Source organism: Hemicordylus capensis, chromosome 9, assembly GCF_027244095.1.
Source record: "Hemicordylus capensis ecotype Gifberg chromosome 9, rHemCap1.1.pri, whole genome shotgun sequence".
In the NCBI taxonomy this organism is placed as follows: Eukaryota; Metazoa; Chordata; class Lepidosauria; order Squamata; family Cordylidae; genus Hemicordylus; species Hemicordylus capensis.
Window position 1 is genome coordinate 31423724 of NC_069665.1, and position 19836 is coordinate 31443559.

Consider the following 19836-nt stretch of genomic DNA (forward strand, 5'->3'; position numbering starts at 1 on the left):
CCCACAAGCAGCCGCCTGTCAAGAGACTCCGAGCATGCACGAAGTGCAACCTAACCACCGAGCAAGCTCCGCCAGCCCGTTAAAAGTATCCTCTGGGCATGCACAGAGTGCAGCAAACCCACCACCCCGAAGCCCCGCCACGAGGCTCTGAGCATGCACAGAGGGCAGCCCTCTTCCCCAGAGGCCGCCACTCACCCAGGAGCGCGGAGACAGCGCGGCCGCCCCGTCGCCCCCCGGCCCCCCCTGAGGCAGCCGCCATCCCGCCCGCCCGCCTTCCCCCAAGCAAGCAGCGCGGGCGGCCTCGGCCCGCATTGTCCCGCCCCGCGAACATCCTCTCGGCCAATAGGAAGGAGGGCTCGCGGGGCGGGCTGAGGCGCCTGAGCCGCGGCCATGCTGGTAGTGGCGGCAGAGCGGGCGGCTGCAGGGCGCCATCTCAGGCGTGGCGAAGGAGAGCGGCCCCTGCTGGCGTCGGCCCAGCTGGACGGGGAGCCTCGGATGCGGGACTCAGGAGGGGGGCCGCTGCGGGACTCAGGAGGGGGCCGCTGCGCGTGCGCCGTGAGCTGGGGAGGGGAGCAACAGCCCCCCCATGCCATGGCGCGAGTTAACTGGGAGATGGGCTCGCTTCCCCGTTGCTTGCAGAGAGAGAAAACGGACACCACAAATATTTATAGGCCGCTTTTCCAACGAAAGCTCCCAAAGCGGTTTACATGAGATTGCTTGTGCAGTTGCCCGGTGCTGCCTCGCTGGCGGTAGAATTCGTAAGACCCTGTTAGGTATTTGAACTAAGTATTATTATCTATTGAGGATCGCTGTTAGATATTGAGTTGGTTTCCCCCCCCTTTTTTCCTGCTTCCCCATAAATAATGTTGGTGGCCCCCCCACCACCATGTTTAAATGTTTCTAGAAATCTATAGGAATTTTCTGTATTTTATCTTTTTTTATTATTTTATTTTTACTGTTACTTTTGCTCTTGGCTTGGTTTTTTCCTGCTTCCCCATAAATAATGTTGGTGCCCCCCAAAAAATTTTAAATGTTTCTAAAAACCTAGAGGAATTTTCTGTAATTTTATCTTTTTATTTTATTTTATTTTTACTTTTGCTCTTCTGTATTTGCTGGTCAGTGACCAAAATAAAAATTACTACTACTGCTACTACACAGATATAAATAAATTAGAAAAATAGAACTGCATAACAGGAAAGCGGTGGAGGGAGTGACTACATCAGTTACAACAGGAGTTGGTTTCCCAGATGCTGCTGGACTACAACTCCCATCATCCATCCCTTGTGGCTGGGGACGATGGGTACTGTAGCCCAACAACATCTGGGGAATGACAAACCAAGGTTGGGAACCTTCTGGATTAGGAGGATTAGGAGGTGATCCCAAGCAGGTTTGCCAACCCTGACTAAAGGTATTCCTAGAGACCACCCCCACCCCATTCCCCCACCCCCCAATCCCCAATATCTAGCCATTCACAACTGCAGAATTGCTTCCTGTCTTCTCAATGTCGTGCAAATATTTGCACGCATGGCTTGAATTTGTTGCTCTTCTCTGAGCTGCCTGCTTCATGGACTCCCTCTCTGAGGAGCATTTCTGGGCCAGGGCAGTCCAAGGCAGGACGTGGGTGCGGGTGGGAGCCAGAGGCTGGGAGGGAGGGCAGCAGCTTCTGCAGGGTTGCGGGCCTTGCGCCAACAGTAGCCCCTTCCGGGATCTCCGTCCTTCTTCTTCTTGCAGCCAAGGAGGCTGCGTTCCCAAGCAGGCAGGAGTGCCTGGCCCTTTGCCAGAGAGGCCATCAGGCAGGCAGCTCACAGAGCCAGATGGTGAGAGCCTGTCTGCTGCAGTGTGTCCTGGAGGGCCCAGTTAGTTGCCTGCTGCAGCCGCCGCCGCCGGTTCCAAAACCAGAGCCCTGCAAGCGTCCAGCGCACACCCAGCAGCCAAACTCCAGCCCGTGACCAAAAGGCCAGACAAGGGATAGGAAGGGTCCCACCCAGGAAGCACATGGAGGAGCAAGCAGCAGCCAGCAGGCCCTTTCCCAGGGACTCAGGAAGAAAGCGGATTCCAGGTGCCATGGTTTTAATGGCCTTTCCCAGGCCATTAAAACCATGAGCAGCTCGCTCAGCAGAAGGCCTTCAGACAGTGGCTGGCTCTCTGCCTCCAGGGCCAGTCAAAACACTCCTTGGGAAGGCTGGGAAGAAGCTTCTCCTGGCAACCTGGCTTCCCTGGATGCCAGGCCTGAAAGCCACTCCTTTAGGGAAGCAAAGAACGGCAGGGGCAGCCAGCAAGGCAAGAGGGAGAGACGTCGGTTCCTCAAAGCCTGGGGTGGCAGAACACGAGGCATGTCAGGGTCCCTGGCATATGGAGTCCTCGTCCTGCCCTCCTTCGTGCCTCTTGGGGGACGAATGGTGAGGGTGGCGAAGAAGAAGAGGCAACCCTTGCAGCAGCTCCTGCTGGGCAAATGGCCCCAGCAAGATCCCACCCGTCTCTGACAGCAGGACTCCTTTCAGGCTCTTCTTGGTTCCTGGCCTGCTGGGAACGTGGAGGGAAGTTCCAGGGAGCGTGCTGGGAGCTCTAGGCTGCGACAATAATGCTCCCACTTGTCATATAGGCTGACAAAGGAACTATAGCACAAGTGGGCGGAGATGATAAGCACCTGTAAATATTGGGCAGCTGTGAGTCATAATGGAGGAGGAAAGGAATGTCCTCTTGTGGGCCAAAAGGTAGAAGCCAGGAGCATGCTGTGGGATTTGGGAAAGGTGGCCCGAGGAGCATTGTGGGAAAGCAGCACCTTCTAGAGATGGAGTTCCAGTGCACCAACACTCCTAATGACCACTTGGGGCATTGGGTGTAGAGATAATGAGTGAGAGTCTCCTGACCTGGCCCTGCTTTGCCTCTGCTCTATGGCTCCTGCTTTGGCTCCTCAGGTACTTCCTGTGCTGAGTCAGTCCTCTTCCTCTCCTCCTAGAAAGAAGATGGAAACATCTCTTTCTCCCCCTACCTGTTCATTCTGTAGCTGAGAGATAGAATCAGTCTTTCCTATCCCAAATGTACTTCACCAATAAATCAGTTTAGTTTAGACTCTACAGTGATCTCCCTGCATGTTACTTAAATAGCTGCAACAACTTAACTCTGCACTCTGTAACTGGAATGGGAGCTTCCTTGGTGCTTTGCTAAATAATCATAATCACAAACCCCAAAATGGCCCATTCAAGCACCCTGCAGAATCCTTCCACAAGACTGCTCATCAGCCTCTGAAGACTTAAGTCTGGTCACAGATCTAGTGGCCAGGAGTTGCTGCTTGGCTTTGCTCTGCCCCGGGACCGGCACACGGTGTTAGGAGCCAGTATGGCACAACGGAAGGAGTACTGGGCTTGAACATGGGAGGCTGGGTTAGGAAGTTCCAGGCTGGGTGGCCATGGCCAAGTTGTTATCAGCCTAAACTAGAGGGTGGTTGTGAGGATAAAATGAGACAACCCATTACAGTGCTTTGCCTATTAGTTGTCCCACTCCTGCAGCAGTTCCATGAGGAAAGTTTAGGAACATATGATGCTGCATTATACTGAGTCAGACCCTTGGTCCATCTAGCTCAGTATTGTCTACACTGACTGGCAGCATCTTCTCCAAGGCTTCAGACAGGAGTCTTTCCCAGCCCTACTTGGAGATGCTGCCAGGAATCGAACCTGGGGCCTCCTGCATGCAAAGCCGATGCGCTAACGCCGAGCTCAGATGTGGGGATGTGTTTCTGCTTAAGCAACAGCTGCTTCTTCTCACTCTCTGCCCCACTAACAATAGCTCTATTTATTTTTAATTTCATATGAAGGTTGCCACAGCCCGCTTCACCAGCCTGGTCGCTATTAGGCTGCAGGGTGAGAGACAGACATCCCTGAGTTGATGTGTGTTGACTTTAATGGGATTTAACAAAAATTAAAATGCTAATGAAGACAATCTTGAATTGGAGGCATTATTCTCGCCCCCCCCCCAGCAATTGCTCTTCAAATTAAGCATCTTTGCATCTTGTTACAGAGGACAGTAGAGCATGTGTGAATGCAGCCAGTCCACCTGCTAAGTTGCAAAGAGTGGTTCCCTGACTGGTTGCCCATCTGCCCTGCATTTCCAGACAACACTTCTGTTGTGGCTGGGGATGATGGGAGTTGTAGTCCAACAATAGCTAGAAAGCCTCTGCCTGATGGCCTCTTGCCTGTGGCTCTTTGCAGAAGAGCCCTGTGCCCTTGTGTTTACTGCTCACATCCAGTGGCAGTCTCAAGATGATGGCACTGAATGACAGCAGCACGCACTCACAGACATGCCTTTACTCTGAGCTGGGCAGGTGAGCCTTGCAATTAACATGCCACTTTGAACGGCAGGTAATTCTGTGGGAGACAAGAAGTGTGCCTCTTTGGAGGCGTGTCCCAGTCCCCACAGCTCCTGTGCTGAAGGGATGCCGACCCAGTGATTTATTGGGGCCGGACAACTTGATGGCTGGGACCGGCTCATCAGCACCCGGAAGGCCTTTGGGTGAGTCCCATTCAGGTACCATGTCATTTCATCCCTCTGTCTTGTCCTGCTCTCTCCGAATGTATATACTGTATTCATCGTCATCTCACCGATGGTGGGCTAAAAGGTAGCAGGAGTGGGAAAGGTCCCTCCCTGCCTGCGACCCAGGAGAACTGCTGCCTGTCAGAGCTGCCAGCCCTGAGCTAGGGAGAGCATGACGTTGTCCAAGGCAGAGGGTGTGTGTGTGTGTGTGTGTGTGTTCAGGAGTTGGCAGCCCTTTACTGGTGAACCGCTGGCCGATTCCCAGTGAACCCTTTGATGGCTGCGGGTTGCTGGGATTCTTACCAAGGATTGCACAGATCTCAGACTGATCTGGGAAGGCACTTCTGCTCTTCAGCAAGAGCACATCACACAGATTAGTGATGCCTCGGCTGAGAAAAAGATCCTGAGTATGCACTCTTGCTTTGCAAATTTAGAAAGTGTCAGGAGGACTCCGCAAGAAGTCTCGTAAAAGAGCAAAGCATGCAAGACAGAAGGCAGCAGCCCACGCCAGGCACCGTGTGTGAGAGGCAACTGTGTGTGGCTTTGAGTACATGAAAGTCGGATGACATGGAATCCTGTGTCACCTGGAAGGCTAACTGGTTATTGTTGCTGTGATGGAAGGAGACGGCTACCCCGCAATTAATCGATTTTTGGCAGTTGTGTTTGCTGTTCCTCAAGCAAGAACAACCACAGCTTATGCAGCATGATGCCCTTGCTGCTGTGTACACACAAACCAAGCAGAGTGTTCCACACAGTCGGGGACACACCATGGGCACACACAGGCTGCCTCTGTTAATACTGTCCAAGGAGGTGAAGCAGTGTTGAGGCCGGACTTCTTCAACAGGAGCTGCTCTCTAATGCCTGCCAACATGTGCCCTTCCCCCCAGCCAGGTGAATGGGGAAACAGGGACATGTTGGCAGGTGTGTGTTCAGTGGCAGGTGTGTGTCCTCAGGCAAGAAATGCACAAGCCTATCATTGTTTCCTGTGTTTCCTCGTCCCTCCTGCATCTGGCCATTCCACACGGGAGGCAGCTTCTTCCTTCAGCCTTGGCTTCTCCAAGGTAGGGCTGAGAGAGACTCCTGCCTGCCACCTTGGAGAAGCCGCTGCCGGTCTGTGCAGAGAATACTGAGCTAGGTGGACCAATGGCCTGACTCAGGATGTGGCAGCTTCCTATGTCCAGCCTTCCATTTGGGGTTGCCCCCACCCAGGGCTTTTAAAGCGACAGGAGCCCATCTCTTGTTCCTTCTGGCACCCAGACAGATGCCTTCCCACAGCATGGGCTGCCTGGTCCTTTAAAGCCATGGCCTTGGCCAGCCCCGCTCTCTCTCTGCTGAGCAGCTGGGCTTGGTTGGCTTGCTCATTTCCTCCCCCCCCCCATCCACCAGAAGAAGCTGCCCCAGTTGTGCCCTGAAGAGTTAGCAAGGGGGCTGGAGAGGTTGTTGGGTTGGTGCTTCTCTGCAGAAGTGAGCTGAATGGAGCCTCCTGCAGGTAGGCGCTGTGTTAGTGTTGCAGCAGAGTCTGCATTACTCCCAAAATATTTCCTTTCTAAAGCAATGCCGAGGTTTCCAGCTGAGCCTCTGCTTCTTCAATCCCTGATCTGTGAGCACTTGATTCAGGGCCACAACCAGCTGAGCGTTGTCTTGCTCTGGGAACCGCCTAGTATAGAAAACTACTCCCATGCGAGTTCACAAAGACCCATTTCCTTTGTAAAACATCGGGCCAGTTTTTAGATGGAACGTCTTGATGATGATGATGATGATGATGATGATGCAGGATTTCACATCAGTTTCTATTCTTGCTGTTCTGAGCCAACCTTTTGGATAGGGAGGGAGGACATTCCCGACTTCCTGGAAGCTTTTGTTTTGCATGCCAGAGAGTACGTGGGCCACTTCCCTAGTCTGACCAGGGACGTGTTTGCAACTTATTTCACTACGAATTTTCATATGAAAAAAACCACCCTGAGCCATTTTTGGAGGGGTGGTATAGAAATTGAATAAGCAAACAAACATGTATTCCGCTATGCCTTTTAGCCAGTGCTTCCAACAGCAAATCATCTGTATTACCAGGAAGTTGGCTAGCTCTCATCTTTTGAGTCAATTTCCTAAAAGGGAATGAGCCCAATTCATGGAGGACAAGTTGATCCATGATAAATAGTCACGGTGGCTAGATGGAAACTCCATGGGGTCACAAGCAGTAAAACCACTTAAGAGCAGTTGTTGGGGGACAGAGGGGAGGAGTATTGATGCCCTGCCTGTGGGTTTCCTCACTGTGGTATCTGGTGGGCCACTGTGGGGAGCAGGATGCTGGTCTTGATGGGCCCGCTTTGGTCTGTCTGATCCAGCAGAACTCTGCTTATGCTCAGATATCCTATGCCCTGAAACGTTCATGTTTCCTCTGAGCCTGGGCATGCATGTGTTCACAAGGGCTGAAAGGGTACAGCTCTCTTTGAATCTGGTCTGCTTGTCCTTCGTTCGGCTTGCCTTGAACAGCATCTACAGGCTTTTTAAAAATTGGAGTTTTTGTTGGAGAGGAGAAGAGCAAAGCTTTCAAAAGGTATTTTTCTTTGTGTTTGTTGGGGTGGGGGGAAGCAAGCGGTTTCCAGGGAGGTGGGGAATCCTTTGTAGCAAGATCTGCTTGTCTCCTTCTCTTCTTCTGGTGGGCTTCATTTGTGTTGCTGCTGCTCTTGGATTTTGCATTTTTAAAAATGCTGCAAAAAGTTACAAGCGTGGAGGGTGTGTGTCTGTGTGCGTGCCTCTGTTTGCTAATAATAACTTGGGCATCTGCCTGTGACACATGCAGCTGCATTCCATACAGCATGCAATTGCAATTAGTGGACTAGCCTGAGGACATGGGGGCTCCTCCCACCCATTTATTCATTCATTCATTCTCTTTGTAAACTGCTTTGGAAACTTTCATTTCCAAAATGTATATAAGTAGTAGTAGTAGTTGTTGTTGTTATACTGAGTCAGACCCTTGCTCCATCTAACTCTGTATTGTCAGCACTGACTTGCAGCAGCTCTCCAGGGTTTCGGACAAGCGTCTTGCCCAGCCCTACCTGGAGATGCCATCGGGACCTTCTGCCACTGCGCTACGGCCTCCTCTTCAGATGAAGGGCAGGGGGTGCCCCCTGAAATGCCCTGGTTCCTCTCCAATGGCCATAAGGATGCACCGGAATCCCCGTTGGCCATTTGGAAATTAATGCAAAGAAGAAGCTGTTTGGCTACCATCATTCCCAGCCACAGTGGCCTCGGGCAGCTGGGGATGATGGGTGTTGTAGTCAAACATCATCTGTGGTGGAGCCAAGGTTGGGAGCCCGTTTTATGCCACACTCCAAATTCCAGCTGTAAACTTTGCAGTTCTATTGAGGCCACTGGCTCTCCAACAAATTAATGACCATCGAGAGAAAGTCATCTGGGAATTGGTCTGCTAAGGCTGTTGCTATCCTGCTGCAATTCCACCTCCCCCCCCCGCCCCACCCCCAGCAGAGGCCCCAAATAATCTTGACTTCCCTGAAGGGTTGTCCTTGATGATGATTGCAGGTGTTGGGTGTAGAAAAAGGCAGACAATGCCCAGAGAGGGCCTCCCTGCCCGTGAATGCCTTAAAAGGATTAACCAGGCTGGGATTAAATTGCTATCCTATGGGGGCAGGGTCCTGCCCCCCCCCCCCCCCCGCTCCTCAATGGACTGCCTTTGGTGGCCGCTCTCGGTTTCCCCTGTGCTGCAAAAGTGAACCTAAGAAGAGCTCTGCTGTCCCAAGGAGGAGACCCATCCAGGCCAGCCTCCTCCTGTTCCCCACTGTGGCCCACCAAATGCCTCTGGGAAGCCCACAGGCGAGAGGTGTGGGTGTGCCCTCTCTCCTGCTGTGGCTCTCCTGTGACATGCCCCCAGCTGCTGGAATGTGCAAGTTAGAAAGGGGGGGGTTGCGGTGGGAGGAAAGGCAAGACCAGCTGCTTGGGGGCCTCCAGGGCTGAAGCCTTCAATGGCCTGAGGGTCAGTTAAGCAGCAGAAATGCTGCCCAGGTGCAAAAGGGTCAAAGAACAACTTTGTGCCTGGCCCACCCTGGAAGAGGTTCCGCTTTCTCTGAATTGGTGCCAGGCATTCTGGGGCTTAAGCCCCGTAACCTGTTTTCAGGGCAAAGCAGCTTAGCTCTGGAATATGCCTCAGAGCATAAACAGAGTGCTCCCTCTGCTGTGCTGCTGCAGCAGCCCACCTTTGCCCATTTTGAGTCTAGGAGGGGCTTCCGAGGTCAGCAAGCTTGATTCAAGTTGTGATCAGGCAGGGCTGGGCCTCAGCTCAGCACCTGTTCTAGAAACTGATTGGATTGTTGCTTCTATTTGGGGACTGATTCCACACACCCCTCCCCACCCGTGACCATGGTTTATCACCCTTTATCCCTGATAGGGAAACTGATGAAAAGGAAGGTGGTTCTCTGGCTCCTTCTGGGAGAAAGGTCAGCCTTTTCTTCCAGCTCTTAGAGGGGGGGGGGGAGGGAGGGAGAACAGCCTTGCTGAAGGGAGCACAAGACACGTCCAGACGCTCCCGCTGGGCTTGGGAGCAACGATGCTAGTCTCCTGCGGTTGCCCCTCTGCAAATGGTATTTCGAGGTAGACTGTCTCTGAACATGAAGGTTCCACATAACGACTATGACTAAAACCCAGCGACATGCCTATGGACCTCAAGGAATCTTTCTGATCCCTTTTTAAATACCGTTGAAGCCATCACATCCTGTGGCAGTGAGTTCCACGCACTCACTAAGCATTGTAGCCTGGTTGGTTTCGCAGTCTGCACGTGCTCAGAGAGGCCTCCCAGCTCGGCTTGTTTGGGTGGATCGGGGCTAGCCCTACTGCACAAGCAGCCTGCCTGGGTGGTGGTACTTGGAAGGAGAGTCCCCACATGCTACCTGAGCAGCTCAGTGCCTGCATTGCAGAGCCACAACGCCGAGTGGTTGAATTCGGGTTCGAATCCCGGTCTCCCGGGAAAACCCTGCCCAGCAGCCGCGCTGGCCATATAAGGGGGAGGGGGGATTAAAGGGCTAGTTAAGCGCGGCGGGGTGGGGGGGGGGCTCTGCTTTGCAGGCTCAGTTCCAGCAGAAAGGGGGACCCGGCCGGCCCCCGACGTGCCCCCCGTCTCCAGGCTGCCCTCCGTCCGGACTGGGGAGGGGGGGGGTGAGCCTGCTGCCTCCGCCCCTCTCTCCCTCCCTGCCTGCTCGCTCCCGGCCTGTCCCCACCCCCCGGCCCTTCCATAGGCTGCCGCGCACTGCGGGCTTCCCGGCTGGGCAGGGCTGAGCCGCCTGACAAAGCCGCGCCGGCGACTCAGCCCTCCCCGCTCTCCTCTCCTCTCCTCCTTCCTCCGCCTCAGGCCGCCGTCCAGCAGCGCCGCTGTTATGGAAACTGGTCCGACTCGCCCGAGGTGGAGCCGCCGCCGATGATGGGGCGGCAGCGGCAGCAGCCATGGCCCGAGCAGCAGCGGCGGCGGCGGCAGCCACAGCCACGGCGGCGGGGAGAGGCGGCGGCGGCGGCGCCTCGCCCGGGGAGCGGCCGTCGGGGGGCGCGGCGGACCCCGGCGCGGAGGAGCTGTCCCTGGAGGAGGTGCTGAAGTCGTACGAGCAGCCCATCAACGAGGAGCAGGCCTGGGCCGTCTGCTTCCAGTGCTGCCGCGGGCTCCTGCTGCTCCCCGCCGCCGCCGTCGAGCCGGGAGCCCCGCCGCCGCCCCTCTGGGGCCCGGCCGGCCGCATCCGCGACACCGCCGACATCCTGCTGCACAAGGACGGCGCCGTCTCGGCCCGCGGGGAGTTCGGCGTGGCCGGTGAGTGAGCGAGCGAGCGAGCGGGGAGCTGTCGCAGCCTCGCCCCGTCGGGCAGCTGCGGGGAGCCTGGGGGGCGGAAGGGAAGGAGGCTGCGCCGCTGGGCTTGGGCGCGGGGTCGGCAGCGGCGCGGCGCCACTCGGACTGCGGAGATGCCGCCTCCCCCCTCCAAAGCCCCGGGGAAGGGAAGCGACGTGCCCCGCGGGCTGGGCCAGCTTCGCCGCTGCTGCTACTGCGGAAGGCAACGGCCGGCGCCCGCGCGACAAATGCGCCCGACTTCCAAGCAGGGTCTCGTCGCTCCTTGGCCGGGGAGACCCGGGCTGTGGCGCGCTGCAGCGGGGCGAAGGTGCTGCTGGCTGGGCCTTCTTTCTCCTCCCATAAGCGCCCCCCCCGCCCAGCTCATCCAAGCAGGAGAAACGAATGAGGAGGGGGCGCTTGATGAGTGGTCAGTGGGGAGGGATCCGGCTCTCCAGGCAAGCCTGTTGGGTGCTAGTTCCAAAGTAGGCGGGTAGCCACGCCGGGGTCTGGGGGGCGCTGGGAACCCCGCTTTCTGCTAGGAGACAGGGGCTTCCACCATCACCACCACCACTCGGGATTCTTTTGGGGGGGGGGATATTTAACAGCTTGAGTAGCTTGGGATTTCCCCAAGAAAAGCCAGTTACTGGGGCATAATTGTGGTTGGGGCAGAAATGGTGCCGGGGAGGAGCGAGCCCTCAGCTTGTCCCCTAGAAGGCTGAAAGCCAGCAGAAGAATAAATGGAAGGAGTTTGTCCCCAAGAGAAGCAGATGGAGGGGATCTTAAGGACATCTTCGGGGGCAAAGTGGCTCTGAGGAGGAGCCATTTCGTGGGGCCTGGTCTCTCTTTCGGCTTGCTTTGCCTGTTCAAATGTCGAGAATGCACCTCTGGGTGTGGAAAATCCTGCTGAAGTGAAGGAAAGGAGATGGGAGTTTGATGGAGAGCTTGCATGGGGGTGTGCGTGCAGCTCCTGCTACTAAAACTCTGTGGGAATGTAGACTCTGTAAACAAGGCGGTCTGGCAGGAAGGACGCAGCCTGGTTGGCTCTCTGAGATCTAGCCCCTTGCCCCGCTGGGATGGAGCCAGTCCGCTGGCCAGAGCACCCCTTGCAGAGCAGCTTGAGAGCCCACCTGGTGGCTAGCTGGGGCTTTGCTTTGCTTTGCTGCTTCTCTCCTTGTCTTGTCGCAATTTTTCTTCTCTGCCTCTCTTGCTTGTTGTGTTGATCGAAGCTTTTCTTCTTCTTCATGGTTTCGAGCTCTGTTGTGAGCAGTTCAGTTTGGGTGGATTTCTTCGCAACCCCTAAATATAGGGTGCCATCAAACCCTTATTCCACGAAAGCAAGTTTAGGAAGCATGGGGAAATGGTGTGCTAAGTCAACTGATAGGACTCTTGTCTACATTAAGGATCCTCTCATCGTTCAGTCTAATGTACAAATGAACATGTGTGTGTCTGATCTCTACTGCAGAGAGGTAGATAACATGTTAAAATGCTAAAAACAACAACAAAAAAGGCCTCTTTCTATGGGAAAACTAAAAGATTTCTAGTCTAAGAGCTGCAGAGCTGTTCATGCATTATGACAGAAGACCAGCCTAACCGTCCTCTTGTGTTGCTCTAGAGACTGCTTGGTCTGGGCCAAGCTTCCTCCCTCCCCGTGACACCCAGGCTGTTCTCACTCAGGCTCCAAAGTCTACCTTTGCTTCTGCCCCAGTAAGCTGGGTGGGGATTCTGACCTGGAATGAGCTCAGCATTATCTTTCCTGCACAAGGGCAGAGGTCAAAGAATCTCGGCAGGGCACGCTGCACATCCTCGGCATGCTTGTGAAGTGTGCAGTAGCCACCAGCTGCTAACACAAAATGGGTGCAGTTTGATGCGTATTGCATGACACCCTTAAATACCAGCAATCCCATGCAGCATGAACACACCTTGACAAAGCCGGCGGTAAAGATGTTCTAATAGGTCTACACGCTGCTTTCTCTCTTCTGCCTGGGTAGTCCGGAGGCAAAAGCCATGCACAGCAGTGAAGCAGGCCTGCTGCACAGCTGCCACATTCTGGTGCTCAGCACCTTCTTGCCTCATCCACCACGTAGCCAGTGGTGAGAGGCTTGTGCCGTGTGGCTTTGAGGGAGTGCGGCAAGGAGGTCCTTTCCAAGAGCAATGCACGCTTCTGCTTTGTGCATTGCTGCTGCTGGGGCTGGCAGCAGCATTTGCTCCAGGCCCTTGTTCACATCTCAAGGCTCAGGGTAGCTAAGAACCGCTTTAGAAGGTGGTTCTTGAGGGCTTGGAGACCCTCAAGAGAGTGGAATGCCTGGGTCTCCCTGCCTTCTCCTTGAAACGTGGCCTAGGCAGGGATGATGCAGGCCATCCCACTTGATTTATTCAATTTATATACAGCCCTTCCTAAAGTGGCTTAGGGCAGCTTACATTCAAATTAAAAATACATAATAAAACTAAAATAAAATGAAAACCAAATAAAATTAAAACTAAAACTAGATACAGTTAAAAGCCAGGTCAGAAAGATGGGTCTTTAAGGCTCTCCTGAAGGCCTCCAAGGAAGATAATTATCTTATATCCATGGAGAGCATGTTCCACAACCCAGGGGTGACAACTGAGAAGGCCTGATCCCAGGTTGCCTCCAGATGAATTTGGCACCCGAAGACAGACCCCTCCTGATGATCTTAAGGAGCCCTTAGGGTCAAACCAAACATAAAGTAAATTGTATTTTTTAAAAAGCATGCTTTGAAGGCTGGGTCATCTCTTTCTTGCCTCTGGAGTCCCTGGCCTTCAGAGATGTCTTGGGTGGCAAAGGGAAGACAGAGCCTTCTCGACAGCGGCACCTGACCAGTGAAGTTTGTCTGCTTTAAAACTTCTGGCGGTCAGAGAGAACTATCTTCTTCCCCTGAGTGATCTCCTGATTGAGGATGGTCTTTAATTGCGATGGTCTCTGGCTGCATCATTCTGCTTAAGATTCTTAACAGCCTCCTGTGAATAGGTGTGTTATGTAAATTAGCCTGAGTACTAATGGTGCGAAGGCAGAGTTCTCTAGAGTGCTCTAGAGGTTTAAAAATAAATACTTGAAGGAGCTCCCGGGGCTGAGCCCTGATTTCCAGTTAAGGTCTAGATCAGAGAGAGAGGCAGGGAGAATGTGCTTGGGGCCGCTGAGCAGGTCAGTGGCAGAAGTAATGATGGAACAAAGACACATCCTCTAGGTGGCCAGGGTGTGTGTGTGTGTGTGTGTGTGTGTGTGTGTGTGTGTGTGTGTGTATACCCTAGAGTTGCCTGTGGCATCCTGCTTGTCAGGCCAGCCTCTGAGATGACGTCACCCTTTAACCCTCCGGAAGGAGCCAGCCGCCTGCATGAGAGGTGCACAGTCACCTCCCAACAGTCTCCTCCACCCCGCCAGTGCTCTCGAGGCCCCATCCCTGGCTGGCTGCCTGCCCTGGTCTCTGGGCAAGGGGGCACCGGGCAGCCTGGTGCTCCCTTGTGCCTGACTGAGCTACGAAGCCCATCCCACGCTGCCGAGCTCTTCCATTTCTAACATCACGGCCCGTCTCAATACTCCCCCTCCTCTGGGTTTCTGGCAGGATAGCTAGTGCTGTGCATCCCAAACCGGGTATTGACCTTCTGCTGTGTCCTTGTGGTGAACAGCAAATGTTCCCAAACCCTGGCCGTTCTCTCCTGCTCCGCGGTTAAAAGACAAGCACAGCTGAATCTATCTTTCGTCATTTGCTTTCTTTGCACCCCTGAACTGGCTGCCAGTTTACTCGGCCGAAAGATGCCTAGCCTCTCTCTGTTGCTCTAAGCCCCGACTGCTTCGCCATCTCGCCGCTTGTGTTGTGACGGCTCTCTGTTGTCTGCGAACACCTTTCGCGATTTATTTTTAAAAGCCGAGGCTCTTCCGCGCATCCCAGGAGAACGAGATGCAGGCAGAAAGGCACAGGGGAGGTGACTGTTTTCTGTTTTGATGCTCTTGATAATGTATGAAAACCCTAATAAGTAAGAAGTGCGCAGCGGGAGAGAGGGAGAAATGGAAGGTGAAGAAATGCAACAGCAGGTGCGTGCTGCTGCAGACAGGCACCCTCCGGGCAGAAAAGATACTTGCACTGTGGTTTCTCCCAAGTTTTCAGCAGCATCTCTGCCTCCTTCCTGGCACAGGATGCTGCCAGTTGGGCTGGAGGAGTCCTCCCAGGAGAAGGTGGAGCTGGGCTGTTGCTTCTACTAATATTGACTTAGAAGCGCTGCAAAGTGTGTCTTGGGAAACTGGTCCGCCCGGTTCTGGGGGATCTGCAGCCTGGCTTCTGCTGAGGGTTGCCAAGGGCTAGGAGTGTGCTGCCACCTTGACCCCGGCCAATGATGCGAAGCAAAGGTTGCTGAGCTGCTGCATTTAAATCACTCCTGCCCAAGAACTAACTCTGCTGGCAGGCTGTGCGGATGTCTTAGTGGGGAGGAGGAGGAGGCCAAGGTTGGAGTCTGTTTGGTGGTCCCTGGAGAAATGTGACGATGAACAGCAGCACTATTATCCCAAGGTGTATCTGCTGCTACCACAGAGATGGACTCCCTTCCCAGGATGCATCTCCTGGCATGGATGGTGCCCTAGGAACCTTGCTTGGTCTCCTGGTGTGCTCCCCAGCGCCAGGCACCCCGTGCAAGGAATAAAACACGGGCACTATTTCTGTCCCTAACAAGCCCCCACCTTACTTCAGGGGCATGGCTGGTGGCAACCATGAATTTTTGCTGGCCACCAAAGCCAGCTAAAACTTGTGGACTCCTGGGGTTAATTGCAAAGAATAACCCCCTTCTTCTCCAATCTGTCTAATTGCTTTTAACACCACATTGGCAACTATCATTTCAAGATCCTGTGGCAAGGAGTTCCGTGCGGCTCTTCTGGCCTGATTGGAGCCTTTTCAGAGATGGGTGATGTGAGAGAAATGCCATGAAAGAGCAGGGGGGCTGTACCACCTCCTCTGTGTAGGGTCCCTGTGAAACCTCTGTCTAAGAGCCCTTCAGAATTATGGCTAGGCCTCAGCTGGGCCCCCAGCTCCTGCGGAGCAAATGTTTCTTCCAGGGGATGGATGCTTCCACCAGCCTTTCAGTGCCCCACTCTCTCGAGAGGCCGCCCTGCTGCCTTTTGCTGCCTAATGCACAGGCCCTTCTGTTGGATGGGCTGACCCCTCTGCAGGGCAGCTCTTCTTAAGTGGCTTGTCTGTGACACAGATGGTGCGTGGCTCCCTCGGGGTCTGCACATCCCAGCAAAGTGGCTTTAATTCATGGCAACTGGCGAACATGGAGCTGTGGAAGCCTCCCTTAACTGCCTGACCCCTGCCCTGGGCTACCCTCTGCCCTGTTTATAGCTTCCACCAAAGGGCTCTGGAATCTGAATAGTGCAGTCTCTGAGAATGCGGTGAGGGCTACCAGAATGTCCCCTTTATGGGGGCTTTAATGACTTGACCTGCCTTTTTAGGAATCATTCCTGTCTTTGGAGACACTCTAGAAAAGCTCCTTTTGTTCCGGAGAGCTTTATGTTCATGTTTCAGTTGCAACTGCTGAAATAACAAGTCTTTAAAAAAAAATTTTCCTTGTGAACCTCAAGCTTTGCTGCTATTGGAACACTCCCTCTCCTGATGCCTCCAGGAGGCCTGCAGCCAGGACTTGAAGACAGCAGCCCTTCCCTGCCGATGCTGTCCAGTGGTAGACTGCTCTGACCATGGAGGCTCCGTGGAACCATCATGCCTAATACCTATTGACAGACTCCTCCTCCTGCTCCATGGATTTGTCTAATCCCTCCCCCCTTTTAAAGCCATCCGAGTTTATGGGCATCCTTGCACCTTGCTCTGACAGCCAACTTGATAAATGAATTGTTTTGTGTAAAGGAGGAGGGCTGCCTCTGTATTCGGATGGAAGATCAGTCCATCTGGCTTGGCAGTCTTTGTTCTGATCCAGCGTCGCACTCGGGATGTGTCACTTCTGCCTCCCGCTCTTCCAAAGATGAGCTGGCCAAGGTGCTTTCTGTATTCCTACTTTACCTGCATGATTCCCCGTGATAATTCCCTGACAGACAGACAGGATTGGAGATGGCCTATAAATACTCCCAGGCCTAGAGAAGCAGTCTTGTGTGTGTGTGTGTCGTGTGTCAAGTAGAATGTGGTTATAAACACAGCCGTGAGCCTGTTCTCGCTGGCCACAGAGGATAAACCAACAGAGGCTTCTAATGGAGCAGGAAAGAAAGGAAGATATTCTACCCAAGACAGTTGAAGGGGAGGTTGGAGCCTTGAGTACTTAAACTATTAATGCCAGATCTTTTTTTAAAAAAAAAGGCTTTTTAAAGCCTATTGAAGGCTTATTTTAAGAGCTTGGGGAGTGGAAAGGATCAGATGCACCATTAAGAAGCTATTTGGACAGATTCTTCGCATGCTTAATTCAGGTTGGACAGAGACGTTATTGCTTTACAAAAATCTGGCTTGCAGTTCTCTGACCTTGAGACACTGAAGCCATCCAAGTGTGGGTTAGCTTGACTTATTGGGTAATGCGCTGCACCCGATGTGGTGGTGGTGTGGAGTGAGCGTTTCATAAATACAGCGGTGCTGGGGTGGAGTTGGTGGCTGTAATCGGACCTTTCATTGGAAGAGCAAATTTGGGTTTCTTTCTTAAGCAGTCCTGTTGGCATCTCTAGATGGTGTCTGCTGCACCCTTGGGGCTCCTGCCGTTCCTTAGTAGCAGGGGATATAGGCAGGGGTGGTGTCCTGCTTAGAAAGGGAGGCTGGCTTGAAATTGCACACAGCTGCTTAGATCTTTGGGGTTTGGGGTTCAGCCTGGTTTCCGTGTCTGGGTGTAGTCCAGAGATAAGTTAGATATAAGAGTTTGGTAACTTAAACTAAACTGGTGTGCTCTGGATCCAAGAGGTCTGTATCTGAACAGTGTCCTCCTCTCTTGCAGAACTCCCATTGACCTTGACACCCGCAGCAGAAGCACAGGTACGTTGCTGAACATCTTGCGGAGAGAGAGAAATGACCTTCTCTCAATTGCACCCCTCCAAGACCAACACAAGGGGATAGTTCTGTAACCTGCTGGAATCTATCTTTTAAAAAATCTAGAAAGGTGTTCCTTCCTCCCAGTTACTGGGTGGAATTGAGCCTTTCCCCAGCCAGTTGGAATGGAAGACAGTTTTATATGGGGGTTGACTCCTGACCAAATGTGGAAATCTTCAACCTGTTGAGAACGTGGCAGGGGGATCCCTCTTGGATCAGACCAAAGTAGATCCCTGGAGGCTGAGCCTTCTGCTTCCCACAGTTGCCAGCCAGATGCCTCTGGGAAGCCCCTGAGTAGCCCACGGCATCCTAGTCCCTTCCCAGCAGTGGCTCTTTGGCAAGCAGTATTCAGAGGTAGGCTGCCTCTGGGCATGGAGGTTCCATGTTGCCATCGTGGTTAATGGCCCTTGAGAACTGCCCACTTTCTGTGCAATTGTCCGTCCCTCGCTTCTTAAGGCCATCTAAGCCATCCTCTTGCAGCTGAGAATTCCACCCAGAGGCGGAGGAAGGAGTGATGGTCTGCTCAGCAGCAGCTGCTGGGGTGGTGGGCTCCCTCCTCCCCAGCAGCGGTCCCCCTGCCCCGGCTCTTTGACCAGGCAGAACGCAAAGCCCAGCTGCTGCTTAGCCGGTGCCGGTCACACCCCACCCCTCCCTACTCTCAGACAATTGGAAGGCAGGAGTACACGCAGCTCCCGGACTGGGGCAGGATTCCTCTCCTACATTAGTTAGGACTGTGTGAACCAGCCTGACGGCTGGGAGGCTTGTGTTCTTGGGCTTCCGAAGGGCAAGGTGGGCCTGAGCCAGAAGCCGCCCGCAAGAGAGAGCCATGCGCTTGGCACCTGCCCCCTCGCCGGCCGGTGCTGGGGCTTTGGGTTGGCTGTGCCTGTTTCACAACCTGATCAAGGTGGGGTCCCTTCCTTTGCCCCTCTCTGCACCCATCCCTGAGCTTGCCTGCCTTCCTCTTCCCACTGCCCCCCACCACCACCACCACTCTGGCATGAGCGTGTCTTTGTCAAATGGGCCCCTGCCTCGCCCCCCCCCATCCCACTTTCCCACACGAGGAGGAGGAAGAGGGTGAACACTGCGGCTTCTGTTTCGGCCTGGAAGCATTTGCCCGGCTCTTTCCCTCCGGTCCCTGGGGTGGCTCAGATTTCCCTGGACTTCTAGATAATGGAGCTACAGTGCACCTGGAGGGCGGGGAGAGGGGACCGGAATGCTTTGGAGCAAGATGGGAAGGGGAAATCCAGAGATGGAGATGTTTTTGTCCGTCTATAGACTGTACCTCTTTTTAGCCAGCGATTCTCAAAGTGGCTAACAAAACAATGAAACATCCATTTAAAAAACAGTAATGCCAAATACGGGGTCCTCAAATTTGGGTCTTTGGACAATGCTGGAGGACAGTTCTCAACAACCTTTAGCCATTGTGGCTGTGGGTGATGGGAGTTGTTGTCCTGCAACATCTGGGGACCCAAGTTTGAGAACCCTGAACCTAAAAAAAATTATTTTCTCTTCTACTCTCAGAACAGTAGAGTTCAGGATCATCCCATGAAATTGATTTGCAGGAGATTTAGGACTGTCAGGGGCGGGCGGGGGGGAGTCCCCCTTGACAAGTGCCCAGTTTGCAGAACTCGCTGCCACAGGATGCAGTGATGGCCACTTAGACTTTATTACGGATTGGAAAAATTCATGGAGGAGGAGTTGTGTATGGCTGCCTACTATCCCTCACAGCTAGATGGGACCTCCATGTTGATGAGCAGTCTGCCTCTGACTACCACCGTCTAGGGGCAAACTATGTGGGGGAGGGGGATTGCTGCCTTCATGCCCTGCCTGTGGGCTTCCTAAGAGGCATCTGGTGGGCCACTGCGGGAAGCAGGAGGCAGGACTAGACGGGCCCATGTTGGTGTGACCCAGTAGGAGGACTCTGTGTTTGCACAGGATTAGGGTCACCCCTGGCTGCAAACTGCTAGTGCAAATGCAGCCCTCCTCACAGAAAATCGTGGCCCTCGCATCTGTGGCCTCAGCCGTGTGTCTGTGTGTCTAACTCCGCTGGGCTTGACGGTCTGCTTTGCAGATGGTGCAGTCGCTGGGTTTCGCGATCTACCGAGCGCTGGACTGGGGTCTGGACGAGAATGAGGAGCGGGAGCTGAGCCCTCAGCTGGAGCACCTCATCGACCTGATGGCCAACAGCGATTCCGAGGACAGCGGCTGCGGCACGGCAGACGAAGGCTATGGTGGGCAGGAGGAAGAGGAGGAGGCGGTGGCCGAGGGGACCCTGAGGGCCGTGCGCACCTTCAGCCAAGCCTTGCGCCTCTGTGCCATGCGCCTCTCCCAGCCCCAGGAGGCCCAGATCCACTACCAGGCGGTCTGCAGAGCTCTCTTCCTAGAGACGATGGAGCTGAAGGCTTTTCTGGCCAAGATCCATGATGCCAAGTTGGTGAGTGCTGGGAGAAGGACTGGGTGGTCTGG

At 54.0% G+C, this 19836-nt stretch overlaps 2 protein-coding genes across 12 annotated transcripts in view; one reads left to right on the top strand and one right to left on the bottom strand.

The window, feature by feature from the left end:
• FANCA (FA complementation group A) overlaps window positions 1-317 on the bottom strand; it is a 37574-nt gene extending 37257 nt beyond the window's left edge. Inside the window, exon 1 of the mRNA XM_053270632.1 lies at window positions 196-317. Coding sequence (XP_053126607.1) covers window positions 196-259 — 64 coding nt within the window. The 5' untranslated portion in view covers window positions 260-317. The remainder of the gene's footprint in view (window positions 1-195) is intronic.
• A 159-nt stretch (window positions 318-476) lies between these two features.
• Window positions 477-19836, top strand: part of SPIRE2 (spire type actin nucleation factor 2) — a 32718-nt gene continuing 13358 nt past the window's right edge. For 3 of the 11 annotated variants that reach the window (XM_053270634.1, XM_053270635.1, XM_053270637.1), the window contains exons 1-5: window positions 639-773; window positions 4359-4524; window positions 9890-10336; window positions 17279-17316; window positions 19442-19804. In XM_053270634.1, coding sequence (XP_053126609.1) covers window positions 4470-4524; window positions 9890-10336; window positions 17279-17316; window positions 19442-19804 — 903 coding nt within the window. In that variant the 5' untranslated portion in view covers window positions 639-773; window positions 4359-4469. Of the gene's footprint in view, window positions 774-4358; window positions 4525-5870; window positions 6020-6741; window positions 7085-9889; window positions 10337-10660; window positions 10680-10756; window positions 10779-17278; window positions 17317-19441; window positions 19805-19836 lie in introns of those variants that run through there. The other 8 variants (XM_053270636.1, XM_053270641.1, XM_053270638.1 and 5 more) reach the window with 8 other exon arrangements.